General features: G+C 38.5%; 1 protein-coding gene and 1 long non-coding RNA gene across 3 annotated transcripts in view; one reads left to right on the top strand and one right to left on the bottom strand.

The window, feature by feature from the left end:
• Positions 1-10,232, top strand: part of galnt1 (UDP-N-acetyl-alpha-D-galactosamine:polypeptide N-acetylgalactosaminyltransferase 1) — a 32,488-nt gene extending 22,256 nt beyond the window's left edge. For both annotated transcript variants that reach the window (XM_077720778.1, XM_077720777.1), the window contains 9 exons: positions 1,434-1,561; positions 1,654-1,733; positions 1,919-2,089; positions 3,768-3,885; positions 4,002-4,182; positions 6,746-6,885; positions 7,011-7,109; positions 7,221-7,355; positions 8,428-10,232. In XM_077720778.1, coding sequence (XP_077576904.1) covers positions 1,434-1,561; positions 1,654-1,733; positions 1,919-2,089; positions 3,768-3,885; positions 4,002-4,182; positions 6,746-6,885; positions 7,011-7,109; positions 7,221-7,355; positions 8,428-8,574 — 1,199 coding nt within the window. In that variant the 3' untranslated portion in view covers positions 8,575-10,232. The remainder of the gene's footprint in view (positions 1-1,433; positions 1,562-1,653; positions 1,734-1,918; positions 2,090-3,767; positions 3,886-4,001; positions 4,183-6,745; positions 6,886-7,010; positions 7,110-7,220; positions 7,356-8,427) is intronic.
• Positions 10,233-14,386: 4,154 nt separating this feature from the next.
• Positions 14,387-14,656, bottom strand: LOC144199922 (uncharacterized). The gene is made up of 2 exons (XR_013327008.1): positions 14,564-14,656; positions 14,387-14,481 (listed from the first exon to the last, which is right to left on the bottom strand). It is a non-coding gene; the product is annotated as an uncharacterized LOC144199922 (long non-coding RNA).
• Between the last annotated feature and the right edge of the window lie 87 nt (positions 14,657-14,743).

The following is a 14,743-nucleotide window of genomic DNA, read 5'->3' as shown; positions in this document are numbered from 1 at the left end:
TTTCAAACAGTTTACAAGAAATTTAGAATCTACCCTTTCTCATTTTGTTACATTTGTGATGCCGTCTGAGCTACATAAGTTCATATACTTTTTTAAAGAATTAGAGCGCTTAAGAATTAAAAGATTTTTTTTAATTGTTGTGGGAGGTTTTAAATATTTCAATCAAAAAAAATAAAAGCTGATACTAACTGTCCATCAATTTTCTGCATAGTTTAAAATCCTGCTGTCATTGAATTTTTAACAGACTAATTACATTAAATCTTGTCAAATTCAGAAATCAATTATAAAGACTCCCATAGATCCTTTTAGTCTAAACTATATAAGTACATGTAGTTTTTTTTTAATTAGAGAGTTTAAGAATTAAAAGACGTTTTTTTAATTATAGTGGTCGCTTTTTAATATTTGTAGCAAAAAAATCATTGCTGACAGTAACTATCCATCAATTTTCTGCATAGTTTAAAATCCCACTGTCACTATTTTTACCAGGCTAATTACATCAAATCTTGTCAAATTTAGAAATCAATTATGAAGACTCACATAAATCTTTTTGTACTGAAATTCTGCTGTAAAAATATTTCTTTTTTATGGTTCAAGTATCTCGTATATCTTGTTCAAAAGTGAGGGAGAAATTGAGTGTGAGATGAAAAGGCGGATTGATGCGGCGTCTGCAGCAGCGTAGGCTGCGTATCAGTCATGTTGAAGAGGGATTAAACGGTCCATTTACATTCATACCCTCATCTCTGGTCAAGTGCTGACTGAAAGAACAAGATCTCTAATACAAGTGTCCGAAAAGAGCTCCACGGGGTGTCCTTTTAGAGAGAGGGCGAGAAATGTGGTCAGAGTCACGAAACTGCTCTTTTCCATTGAGATGAGCCAGAAGAGGTGGCTCGGGAATCTGATCCGAATGCTTTCTAGAAAATTCCCAATGTTCAACCAGCCCACCATGGGAGGATAACATTTTACCCCGGGGAAAAAATGCAACAGCTCAAACTACCCACGTTTTGATTGTGGGTAATGAAGTTTTATTCTGAGAAAGGGTGCCATTGGCTATCGGTATGAGTATACTTCATTACCTAAAAAGCCCTCTTTTTGCCTGCGCATGCGCGTTGTGCATCTGGTCTATGTATAGGAGAATCGCATGTGAAACCGTTCAGTGCTCGTAGATATCTGTTATACACGAAAGAGATGTGGCAAAAAAGACGCTACAATGATTAACAGCCTCTCACGTCTTGGCCACCTGGCTTTCTCGCATCTCGAATTTTTTATCGTATCTAGAGATCATTATTTGCTCGAAATCTTCCTCGTATCTCGAGCTGCTCGTAGGTGGAGCTGTTCGTATGTAGAAGTACCACTGTATTTCCATATGGAGTGCTACAGTGGACCTATGAGCAGGCTGAAAATATTTTCATCTTTTCTTCTTGTGTTTGTGCTAGATTTTTTAAAACGGCCGTTGGAGCAGTATGTCCGAAGGCTGGAAGTTCCCGTGCGAGTGGTGAGGATGGATCAGAGGTCGGGACTCATACGAGCGCGGCTTAAGGGTGCGTCCATCTCTACAGGCCAGGTTAGTGAACTTTGTGTGCTGATGGGCACACTTCACGGCAAGAGAGCCAAAACGGAGAATCTGTTTTGTTCTAAACCATTTGCTTTTTGTAGGTTATAACCTTTCTGGATGCTCATTGTGAATGCACGACAGGCTGGCTGGAGCCGCTGCTCACTCGTATCAAACAAGACAAGTAAGAAGTGTACACACTCGAGCACTAAACTGGAAGGCGTTTGCCTTTTAAATTAAGTAGATGACTAATTGCTCATGGCGTGTTTACAATCTCGCAAAAAGGGCACGCAAGATTTTTGCAGAGGCCTAACAAGCTGTAGTTTGACGATGTTGGCATTTTTTCAAAGACAAATGTTTGTGTGCTAGGAAAACAGTGGTATGCCCCATCATCGACGTGATCAGTGATGACACTTTTGAGTACATGGCGGGTTCTGACATGACGTACGGGGGCTTCAATTGGAAGCTCAACTTCCGATGGTACCCAGTGCCGCAAAGAGAAATGGACCGCCGCAAAGGAGACCGCACACTTCCTGTCCGGTACGTGATATGGCAGCTTTAGTTTCCTTAAATATGCACGGGTGCGTCCTGTGGCCGTTTGGATTTCACTAACCACATTTTGAACATGTTGAACATAACACCACTCATCTTCATAAAATCATCTCAATGTAAGATAAAACATGGAAAGTTTAAAAGTTGGAACTTAGTCTTGATTTTTCTTCCTCTGTGAATTTTTATAAGCCTGCCTTCAAAGGACTTTGTCTACTTCAACCTCCCTACTCATGTTCAAAGTGACTTGACTCCATTACTCAAGTTCACACGCATATTATAAGGACTTATGTAACAACCCATCCCACCACATTTCACTTGTTTATCAAACCTTCTGTTTCATGCCGTAGTCCCTGCAAAATTTGGCTTTCATGGTCAGGGGAGGACATTTCTGACTATCTTTGTAAGAACAATTGCTTAGAGAAAATTGCGTTTCAGTCCTTTGGCATGCTGAGCTCGATAATGGAGTGTATAATAGAAACATTATCATGAGCTTATGCATGATTAAAGAATTAGTATGACTCAAATGGTATTACTGGCACGTGCATCCAGGAGCCATTGCACGGCAAGCGAGATACAAACCTCAGATGTGTGTATGCATTTTTGGAATTATGGAAGTGACTACTGTGATAGGCTAAAAAGAATAAATGAACAAATCTTCTGTTATGGGTTGTTGAACCTTGTATTTAGACTTCTAATTTAGGCATTAAGTCCTTTGCTGAGTAAAGAGACTGACAAATGGCAGTAATGAAAGACCTAAAAAAACATTTGGCTATACATTTTTAATAATTTACCACTTGTTTATGGCTCTCTCTGTCAATAATGTTCCTGACCCCTGTCATAAAGAGACAGTCACATATTTAGATTCATATTTACGATACATATTTTCCATAAAATCAAACCTTGCTCTTATAAATCAAATGTAGTATTACCAAAACACAAATTTATAATCACATGAAATTACTTTATAAATACACATTTTATGATCAAATCAGGATGAAATTATTGGTTACCAGTCCCATTTTTTTATCATTTTAATTTGTTTTTCATGATTGCAGCCATAAAAGATATGCAAACACATTTATACATTTCTTAATATAATCTGAATTTGAAGCGTTTTCTTGGCCTGTTTGACTTTAGGAGTAATTTGTTCCATAAAATCATGTCCTCCCGCAACACCTGATCCCCTTATTATTGTCTCATTCAAGCTAAATACCAGCACCCTTCTACCTTTTTCGTTTTTTATTTAACACAATGTCTGTTATTTACGTGAACCTGAACATCAAAATAAAGTAAACCACTGCCCCAAGAGAGGAAGAAGTTATTTTTAGCAATATGAAGCGAGCCTTTGTCACTATTAAATGCAGACACGACTGTCACAGCAGAGCAAGGAAGAAAGACGACTTATAAAATGTGGGGATGATTTGTCTATTATCCACCCATCTATTCTTCACTCTGCTGAGCCCATTCAGGAGAGTTATAGCTATTTCCAAAAGACTTTTTTTGCAAAAAGTACTGGCAGACTACACCCTGGACCGGTTACTAGTCAATCACAGTGCATAACTGCACTATAAGTGCATGGAAACGGAACCCACCCTGTGAAGCAGTCCTCCTAGTGTGTGATTTTGGAAAAAAATTGTCAACTCCAAACTCTTGCGTTCTCTCCCAGGACTCCCACCATGGCAGGAGGCTTGTTCTCCATCGACAGAGATTATTTCCAGGAGATCGGCACGTATGACGCAGGCATGGACATCTGGGGTGGAGAAAATCTGGAAATCTCTTTTCGAGTGAGTGGACACACCCAAAGTTGTGTGACACTCATCCGGGGGGGGGGGGGGGGCAAAGTGGTCATTTATCTTTATGGCACGTTCACAACTGACTTTCTACTTTGTGTTCCTTCCAGATCTGGCAGTGCGGGGGAACTCTGGAGATCGTCACTTGCTCGCATGTGGGTCATGTGTTCAGAAAGGCCACGCCCTACACGTTCCCCGGAGGAACGGGACAGATCATCAACAAAAACAACAGACGCTTGGCAGAAGTGTGGATGGACGAATTTAAGAACTTCTTCTACATCATCTCACCCGGTAAGCACGGGGTGTGTGTGTGCATACGTGCGTGTGGCAGGTGTGGTCTAGCCATTAACCTGGTGACAGTGTGATAACACTATGATGGCCCAATAGAGCGGGACTAGGGCAGTGAGTAATTTCACGGTGAGGTGCTGCAATTAACAAAACACTCCCTTCTCATCCGCACATAGAAGTGGTTGTTGAGAAACCCAAAAAGAAATGATCCTTTTCCTGAAACAGGCAGCACACACACATTAAAAGATGGAGAAATTCCAAATTTGAAATATTTTTTTCCTCTGAAATTAGCATCCTCCTCGAGTCAGAATTGTGCAATTGTGGAACTTTTGACAACAGCAAGCAAAAAGTCATTTGAGGTGGTTACTCTGAGTCCCTGGTTTTACATTTTCTACTTGTTTTTGTCACCTGATATTTCAAATATTTCTAGTGATAGATCCGCCAAAACCGGTGTAGTTCAGCGCTTATGTCAAGTTCATAGACCATCCCTCGTGTCAGCCCGTCTTAAGTTGATGACGTGACCAGAATTGGCATTTAATGTGCTGTCAAAACGTGGAAATATTTCCAGTATGCATATTTTTCAGAATAATCGTTACCTCAAAGCAGCCTGTGCTATTCAAAAAAAGTAAAATTCTTACTTCGGGCAAGTGTAATTCATGCGAAAGGGTATTGTGCGATACAAATTGGCTAATTGGCACTACTAAGATGATTGTATAATTTCTGTAATTGCATTTCGGAAGATAGAAAAATTCAGATTGTTGAAAAAAATACTTTTAAAATTCAAAGTATACACACATTTATCCTACCAGTGCTCGGAAATATTGGCAATAGTAATATTATAGCAATATAGCTGAGGTTAATTAACAGCCATGCATCAGGAGCTGTATATTGCCAAAATCTAGCTAAATTGTTCAATTGTTTGTTGCAGTAAGTTTGAAGGGCATTTTGTTTTGTTGGCTGTCAAGTCCCAAAGTTGGAATACACATGCAATTATCTTATAAATATTTGTTATGTTGATACTTGCAATGTTAAACAGAAAATCTTGTCTAATCTAACCATAAAAAACTATTCCACAGGGGAATTGCTTCTTTTTGGGATGGTTAGTCGTGTTCTGAGCCTGCCAAGGTCAAACAACACAAATAACAAAGGAGGAATGTTTGCAAATAATGATAAAATCACAATAAACCAAAATAGCTGTATCAGATTTTAGTCAGGCAAAATGGTTCATTCATTGCTTAACAAGATCTGACTCAAGCATTAGGACATAACAGCATAAACTATGTAATTTCTTAAACACAATAACTCCTGTAATACTATGAATAATTACCAAACTCTAAAAATAGCATACAAAAGCGTAACGCCTGCCTATAAGTACTTTCTGGCAGTATTCATAAAATATGTGGAACGTTTTGCTTTGTATAACTCAATAAACACCACTTGGAAAACTGGCCATTAACCTTGGGGAAGGACAAAAATGACAAGTTTTGCAAAACAATCTCATGCCTGATAGAAAATGGACAAGACAGCTGTCATATAGAACAAAGTTTTCCTGCTTGATTGCTGAAAGCCACATCAAGCTCCCCCATTCGCCTGATAAAAGTGAAGATTTTCACATTCATCCTTCCAATTTGGCACTAAAATGCAACACAGTTCTTCCAACCTATTCCATGTTTAAGGGAATAAAATATTGAAAACCGCTGCAAACTTTTGGGAGAATGATGTAAAGACGTAGCACCATGCAAGTGTGCACTAGCTTTGGTAAATAGCCAGATTGGAGACAGTGTTTGGGGCAGGAATTCTGTTATGTCATTTAAAAAAATAACTTTGGGCACCATAAGAGACGTATTGGCATTTAGCTGCCTATGCTACGACTAAAAACGAAACAGTAGTTATTAAGGTTAATGGGTCGGCTCCACAGTTCTGAAATCGAGTGTTCGATTCCAGGTCCGGACCTTCCTGTTGGAAGTTTCCATGTTCTCCCCTGGCTTGGTTGGGTTTTCTTTCGGTACGCCGGTTTCCTCCCAAATCACGAAAACATGCATGGTTAAATATATATGATACCTGATACATTAAATATATATGACACATAAAACATTAAATATATATGATACATAATACATTAAATATATTTGATAAATAATACAAGTGTAAGTGTATTGACGTAACAATAACAAAGTAATTAATTGAACATAAAATGTTGTGTTTTACTCACTGATAGGCATCGATTCCATTTGTATTGGGAACCCTGCTAAATGAATTGGACATATTTCCCCCTCAATGGTAGCCAATGACTGAATCATGTTTCTGTTGTATTATGTATGTATGCCTGTTCTTAAACCCGTTTCTTTCCTCATGCATTTTTAAATTAAAACCACAATATAAACAACCACACAGAGTATTTCAAACTCCCCCATGGCAGAGCAAAACTGTTCCAGCATTTGAACCTACCAAAAACCTTCACAGTTAAAACGTCTTTGAGGTGTTATTAAAAAAGGTCTTTGAAGTCGCTGTACTGTGCACTTAGTCTACCCACGAAGTCAAGTCATGTGTGTATTTTTGTCTTCAGGTGTAACCAAAGTGGACTACGGTGACATCACAACTCGCACAAGTCTCAGACAAAAGCTTCAATGTAAACCTTTTAGTTGGTACTTAGAAAATGTCTATCCTGACTCCCAGATTCCCCGCCATTATTACTCATTGGGAGAGGTATATACACACACACACACATCACAAAAATACTTGTAAATGTGTTAAGTTTAAATCTTATAATGGCAGTAAAAAGCATTCAATTCAAATCAATAACTTGTATTTGTGTGCCTTTTCATCTTAAGATCCGAAATGTGGAAACCAACCAATGTTTGGACAACATGGCACGCAAAGAGAACGAGAAGGTTGGCATTTTCAACTGCCATGGTATGGGAGGGAACCAGGTAAAACCACACCAGTCACAAAAATTGTCATAACTCTTAACTGTGAAGTGACCAAGAGTCCGTCACCCGCTGAAGACATAACAGTATTTTTTTTTTCCTCCTTCCCTGCAGGTGTTCTCTTACACAGCCAATAAGGAGATCAGAACAGACGACTTGTGTCTGGACGTGTCCAAATTAAATGGACCCGTCATGATGCTCAAGTGTCACCACCTCAAAGGCAACCAGCTGTGGGAGTACGACCCTGTGGTGAGTAAAACATTTTCCTTTGGGACCTGGCTAGAGGCTTTTGTTTGATTGATATCCGTTAAAGGTCGTTTGTATCCTGATTTTAAAAAAATTACTTTATCCAGATCAGAGGGCGGGAAGAGTGGGGGCTCTTTTTGCAGGGCAACGCACTTGTAACATAATAAACAAATTTAAATAAACTTGGATTACGATGCAGACACACTCAAAAATAAATTTAACCTAACCTTACACTCAACTTGAGACTAATTTATTTTAAATTTTGATTTAAAAGTAGTACTAACGAGGGGAAAAAACACTGAAAAAATGCAACGCTCCGCCCAGTGCTCGTAGAGATATTACACAAGGGAGTTGCGACCAAAAAGACAGTTCCCATGATGTTCTTATTAGCAGCCTCTCATGGCTACTGTATGCTTGTATATCAAAATTTGATAAATAACTGCTCAAAATTTTACTCGTATCTCAAATTTCTCGTATGTCGGGGCACTGCTGTATAACCTACTGACAGTGGTTAAAATTAAAATGGATTTGCTTTTAGTTTTCATACATAAGACCCCAAAGACCAATATTTTTTTCCACAAGTGATAAAGAAGTCAATTGTTCACAAAGGTTTTCCTTTACTGCTCGCTAATCTCCGACAGAATTTGTCTTTGTCACTCAAGCGCTTGAGAAATTCCAGGTTCTACAAAAGCAAAGTTCATTATAATAATACACTTGACTGATTACATTTTTGAATTGTATTTCATTTCATATACTGACGGAGTCATTAGTGGGGAAATGTTATTACCAATTGGCTATATTCCGTATTTGTGTGTTGAACTAGATCACCCACATGGGACAGTTGGCAACTGAAAATATTCAGTCTAGATATCATTATTTCAAAACTTTGCTACATTATTCTTTTTAGTTTCCTTGGGGAACATTTTCAAAATCCAAAACTTCCCATATCTGGCACATTTCATCACAAAGCTACGTGAGGAACTATATTAGCAGTGATGTTGTTTTTAGTCAGGGATGTAAAATACATTACCCATGACTATACAAACTCCAAAGTCTTATCATGTGTGTTGTGCAGAAGCTGAGCCTAATCCATGTCAATAGTAACCAGTGTTTGGACAAGGCCAGCGAGGAGGACAGTCAGGTCCCCAGCGTCAGAGACTGCACGCACTCGCGCTCGCAGCAATGGCTGCTCCGCAACGTCACGCTACCGGAGGTCTTCTGATGGCGCACACGCACAATGGGAGGACCCTTTGTTGACAAAGAAATAACAAAAATAGAATTATACAAGGCCTCCGAGCGGAAGTGAGAAAAGGACGCCTCGGACGGTACGACCACGGGACGCCGTGTCGTGTCCTCAGGGCGAAAACAGAGCTGAGCTAAAGACTCCCTGCCGGGAAATGCCACGTGCTCTCGGCGAGTGACGGATGCCCACATGTCGCATCATCATGTAATGTTTACTGACTGCCTCTTATTACGGAGTGGGTGCACTTAATTTGTTTGTGAGTAAGTGTGCGTGTGTGTGTGTGTTTGACTGAATGTTTGCTCCTTTTTTAATTTAATTCTCTCATGAATCGTCTACAATGAATTCATATGAAGGAGGCTTGTTTTCCATTGTGTGCCTCCTTACAGCGTGTCTCCCTCTAGTGTTCTCTCCTCGTCTTTACAGCCTGCGGACTCGAAAGGAATGATGACATTTTTGGGGCAGGGGACCCAAACGTCATGTTGAGAAGACATTTGTGATATCATGCCTTTTCTATGTCCTGTTTTTACATGGTTGTCTCTTGTTCGTCCTGTTTAACATGAAACTTCTCACTGCCTATTACGCGCATAGTTTGACTGAACCTTTAGGACATTTGGGTCTTACGTTAAAGTGGGGTTTCCTTAAATGCTTGTTGTTAGACTTCTGTTAAAAAGCCAACCGTCTTCTCTGAAGATTTGCTTGAGTTCAAAACTTGTACAAACGTGCTAATCATCACATGTTGCCATATTCAGACGCTAAAAAATACATCTGTATGACTTGATTATGATAACAGAAAGGGTTACATTTCTCTGACTATTGGTGGATGTCATGAAAATCATTTTTGGAAACCCTCCTCTAATGCAAACCGAGTGTGACAAACCTGAAACGTGAATTATTTAGTGTGTTCCAGCCTGTAACTTCATTTTTTTGTTGTTGTTTTTTTTTTTTTTTCATTCAAAATATGCCGCTGGTTTATTCAGGCACAACAAGTTGCTTGCATATCTCACATCGTCATATTTAACTCTGCTTTTACTTCATATCCCAGTTTAGTTTGGCACTAATGCCAATATTGTGTTTTTTTTTACCATATCTACAAGTCATGTCTTTGGAGTTTATACACAATGTGTTGAAAACTATTCACTCCTTCCCTGGTCTGTAATCAAGAGGTTGGGATTTTCATTTTGTGGGGCAAAATTTGTACCACGCCATAATATAGTTTATTCTTCAGAAAAAAATACGAAAAAAATGGTTTACTGTGATGGTCTGGGGTTGCTTTGCTTCTCCTGGGCCTTAAGGCGACTAAAAACTCAAACACAGAGACTTGAGTTCAAAATCATTTTCAGCAGACTATACATCCAGTCCACTATGTATACATATATTCAGTAAATCACCATCTAGTAATTAGGAAGTAGGAACTGAATGAATGACTCCCAACTCAGTAACAGTGTTTACACACACACAGTAAACATCATCTTAGCATTGGTTGAAGAAAAGACTGAAGTGGCTCAGAGAGCATTTTGTTGTGTTGTTTAGATTGTCCTGAAAAGTGCCGATGAACAACTTTTTCCACAGTGAATGCATCCAAATATAGAGAATAAAAGTGAGGGCATTTACACGTCCTGTCAAGGACACTCATCATACATGTGACTTTTTTTTTTGTGGTACCAATTGAACCCCTTTGGCAACGATGGAAATCTATTCAGAAGTTTTCATTCACTGCCAGCCCAGGTCACAGAGTATGTGATGTATTTAGTGACAGAGGGAAAGTCATGTCGAAAAGGCCTGTTGACGATAGGGGTTCAGTCATATTTCAACTGGTAAGGACTGGAAGCGATCTGATGTCAAAATGACTTGAACACACACTCACAGGTGTACCTGTAAATGTTTGCAGACTCATGCTTCCAGACATTTAGCAAAGGTAAAATCGATGATTGAATATCGGTTTTCCATTCACGCTTTTTGATCTCTAATGTTAAATTTGTTACATTTCAGCTTCTCATGATGAAGATGAGACCGACATACCTATTTGTGGGCCAAACACAATGGAAAAATGTGCACTTAACACAGGGGGGTCAAACTCCCTTTGGTCTGCGGGCCGAATACAGTTTAATTTGAGATCAAGCGGGCCGGACCAGTAAACTCATTGCAAAATTACACAGAACTAACAATAAGCCCACTTTATTTCTTTGTATTAGTCACTAATACTAATAATTAGTGCAAATAATTAGTAAATTATCAAAATACCCTTTTACATTATGAAGAATATATTATGAACAAGAGAATAACATAAGAACATGAATAAATGTCAATTCATGTTGTCTGCATGTACTAAAACACTGCGGCCCCTATCGGAGAATACAAGAACTACACATTTTAAAGAAAATTCATTTTTTATACAATGCAGCTTTCTTCCCCGGGCCGTGCCTAACCACCAGATGGGCCGGATCCGGCCCGCGGGCCGTATGTATGACACCCTAACACCCACCCACGTCTGATCATCTTAATTGCCAATATTTATGAAAACTGATCTCAACAAGACCGTTTTGGCTAAAATCCAGATAGTCTCGTAGGCTGGTAGCCAACGACGCTGCTGTCATCGATCGTTACTATTGTCACGGTATACCAGCAAAAAATATCCTCAATCGTATGTATTTTTTCAGCGGTGCGTACGGCAATATCGATAAAGGATGACATGCGTAGATATACATAGAGTAAATATCGTGGAAGCAAGCATGGAGGAGCCACATAGTAAGAAATGAGTTACCGCGAGTAAACATGCGTCGTGCGGTGTTTGTACGTTTTTTGAGGGGGTTTGTACGGGGAATCATAATCATTTATAAGGGCAGTTATCGGCAGAGGTTGACAGGTATGAAGTATCATTTAAATGTCTAGAATTAAAAAACAAACACCAAAGTGCATGTCAGCACAATGTCCATAGTGTGCAATACTACTGCATTTTAAAGGATTAAAGCCCAACCAAAAAGTATTTACAGCTTCCCCCACGGACGTTATGATGAATACAATGTATTTTTTGAAATATGACAGCCCAATCAGCACGTATTTACAGCCTCGCCCCACCCATTGACCAATGCACGTTATTATGAAAACAATGTATTTTTCTTTTAAGTATTAAAGTCCAACCAAAAAGCATTTACACCCCCTCCACACAAATATATACTGACTAATGCACTTTATTATGAAAAAAAAATATTTTTTATGTGTCCTTTTTTAATAGGCGTGGCCGAGGCCGGAGTTCAAATAGCCGACGTCAAACGCCAAAACAGCTGATGACCCCGGAAAGAAGACGGGTGTGCGTGCGTGCTTGCACTGCAGAGCAGCTCAAAATTGACGATTTGCCGACGAAATCTTGCCAAACTTCTCACAGGACGATGCTACACATTTGGTACGTTGTCGTTTTGGGGATTTCGAAGCCCCAGTTCTCGTCTTAAGAGTGATTCGTTGACGTGATGTAGCCCCACGTGTGTGCAGACAGCAAAATGTTTGCAAACAAATTGGCTACATTGCGTTACCGATCGCTCTCTGTTTAAAACGAAATCATTCCTTTGTGTGTTTCAGTCCCTCATCGAGCACAGACTGCTGGGAAACATCAAGAATGTGGCCAAAATGACCAGAAAGGAGCAGCTTGTCGACGCCATAACAAAGTGAGTCATTTTTAAATAGTTCTGATTTTCTCTATCCGTGTAGTATTTAAACGCCAGCGTTCAGTGTTCAGGGCTTTGCGCAATTGGCTCGATTTTCATCATAATACATTTTTTTTTTAAATAACAAAACTGTGGATAAGTCACCCACACGTCATTAGTGGATGTGTAAGAAATAAACAGTAATCCCTCGATTATCGCGGTTAATGTAGACCAGACATGGCTGTGATAAATGATAAACTGTAAAGTAGGCTCATCCCTATTGAAGTAAGTTTAAAAAAAATACTGTGGTGGCAAGTGAAGGAGTAGCTTCCATGTGGCTTTGCACATCTTTCTGAACTTACAAAAAAAAATCTGCCATGTAGTGGAACTGAACATAAATAAATTATAAACTTTGAGCCCCTTAACTTTTTTAAAGACCTCAGGGCTTGGACCTTTTTCATATTAGTTTTAAATGTGGTTTTGACAAAACAGATTTATTCAACAATAGTGCAGGTGTCATTTTTGACTCATTTAAACATAACAAGACAAATGGAAGCTCTTTGTATATTTATTTTTTTAAGAATGAATGGATTTGAAATAATTGGCTGAAAACTTGAGGCAGAAGTAGGATTTATTTTAACCTTGTAGGCCCCTGTCCAGTGTTTTCAACTTTCCCATCACATGATCAAGATCCTGATATATTTTCATGGAGAAAAACAGATGATTGTTTTTTAGTCTCTACTGCAGACTGTCTAATATTGCCTTTTGATGTTTTATAGAAAAAAAAGCTAAATGTAGGAGGTAGTTGTCAAATTTTGATGGGTTTTTTTTTCATTTAACTGTATTGACCCCCTTTTTTGTTTTCCAGAATCCACCCTGCCTGAGCCTATCATAGGCAGGAAACCTGCTCCCCTTGGCTGGAATTCTGAACAACAAAAAAGGGGGGTCAATACATAGAGTTAAATTAAAAAAAACATTTCCAAGGTCTTGCCTTTTCTAAAAAACTCAGATTTGTTCTGCCTGAGCATATGAGTTTTTTCAAAATAAAAGGTAAGACCTTGTGAATGTTTTTTTATTTTTCAGAATTCCACCCAGGGGAGACTAGGTATAATGCCTGTGCTCAGGCACCCCACGTTTTTCAAAATAAAAGGTGAGCTCTTCCTGATGTTTTTTTATTTAACTCTGTGTACTGACACTTTTTTGTTTTGTTTTTCAGAATCCACCAGAGGGGACCTGGTTTCTGCCTATGAACAGATAGTCTCAGGGACCCCATCTATGAAGTTTTTAAAAATAAAAGGTGAGCCCGTCTCAATGGTTTTTTATTTAACTTTGTGTACTAACCCCCTTTTTCAGGTTTACAGAACTCCACCTGGGGGTGGAGAAGATTTCATTTTTTACGATGCTGGAGCACCAACGGGAACCAGTCTATGAACTTTTTCAAAATAAAAGCTGATATCCTGTTTCCAGATTTCCACCTGGTGACAAGAGGAATTACTTAATCTTTTTCAAATTTTTCAAAATAAAAGCTTTGAAATGTATACATGTTGGTGTTTATCTAACAAAAAATGCAAGTCATGATTGGAGTTAATTTTTTATTTACAAGTAAACATTGGAACTTCATCATTCTTAGGGAAACATTTGTAGAATAAAACAGCAAAACACTTAGAAAATAAAAGTAGAGAAAAAGGGGAGATAAACACTTAGAAAATAAAATCAGAAAAAATGGGGTGGATAAACATTTAGAAAATAAAATTAAAAACAAATGGGAATATACATTTAGAAGATAAATCTGAAAGTTAACTACTTGGAAAATACAATTAGAAAAAAACAAGGGGGTTAACACTTAGAAAATAAAATTAGAAAAAATGGGTACAAACACTTAGAAAACAAATCTTCAAAATGCATGGGGATAAACATTTAGAAAATAAAATTAAAAACAAATGGGGAAATATATTTAGAAGATAAATCTTTGAAAAGATTTGGAGGGTAACTACTTGGAAAATAAAATTTGAAAAAAGCAGTGGGGATAAACTTTTAGAAAAAAAACTGGGGGGGGGGGGGATTTACACTTAGAATTCTTGCTCCAACATTAAATGACAACTTTCTTACCTTAAAGATCTAGTCAAAACACTGGAAATGAATGGCCAGTGAAATATCATGATTTAGGCTTTTATTGAATTTGGATTTTCAGAGACTCCATATGATGCAAGAGAGACATCTTCAAGTGGGCAACCAAGATACCTCAGGCCTGTTGTGTCCAAGAAAAATAGCAAAAAATAGAATATATAAAGACTGGAGATTCAACTTTTTTTTGTGGGGGTAGGTTTTACCTCGATTAGTCCCAGCCTCCCCTTCTGGTACCTCAAGAGTGATCTAGACACACAGAAAGCTGCATCTTGTTGCTAAACAGAGAAAAATTGCACACACAATGCACAAGTTAGCATATATACAGCCTGGAGATTCAACAGGTCGGCTTAGTGTTTTTTTTTTTAATGGGAAGTAGTTTTAAC

This window comes from Stigmatopora nigra, chromosome 7, assembly GCF_051989575.1.
Source record: "Stigmatopora nigra isolate UIUO_SnigA chromosome 7, RoL_Snig_1.1, whole genome shotgun sequence".
Lineage (NCBI taxonomy): Eukaryota > Metazoa > Chordata > Actinopteri > Syngnathiformes > Syngnathidae > Stigmatopora > Stigmatopora nigra.
The sequence above is the reverse complement of the archived record's forward strand: the minus strand, read 5'-3'. Positions and strand labels throughout refer to the sequence as shown.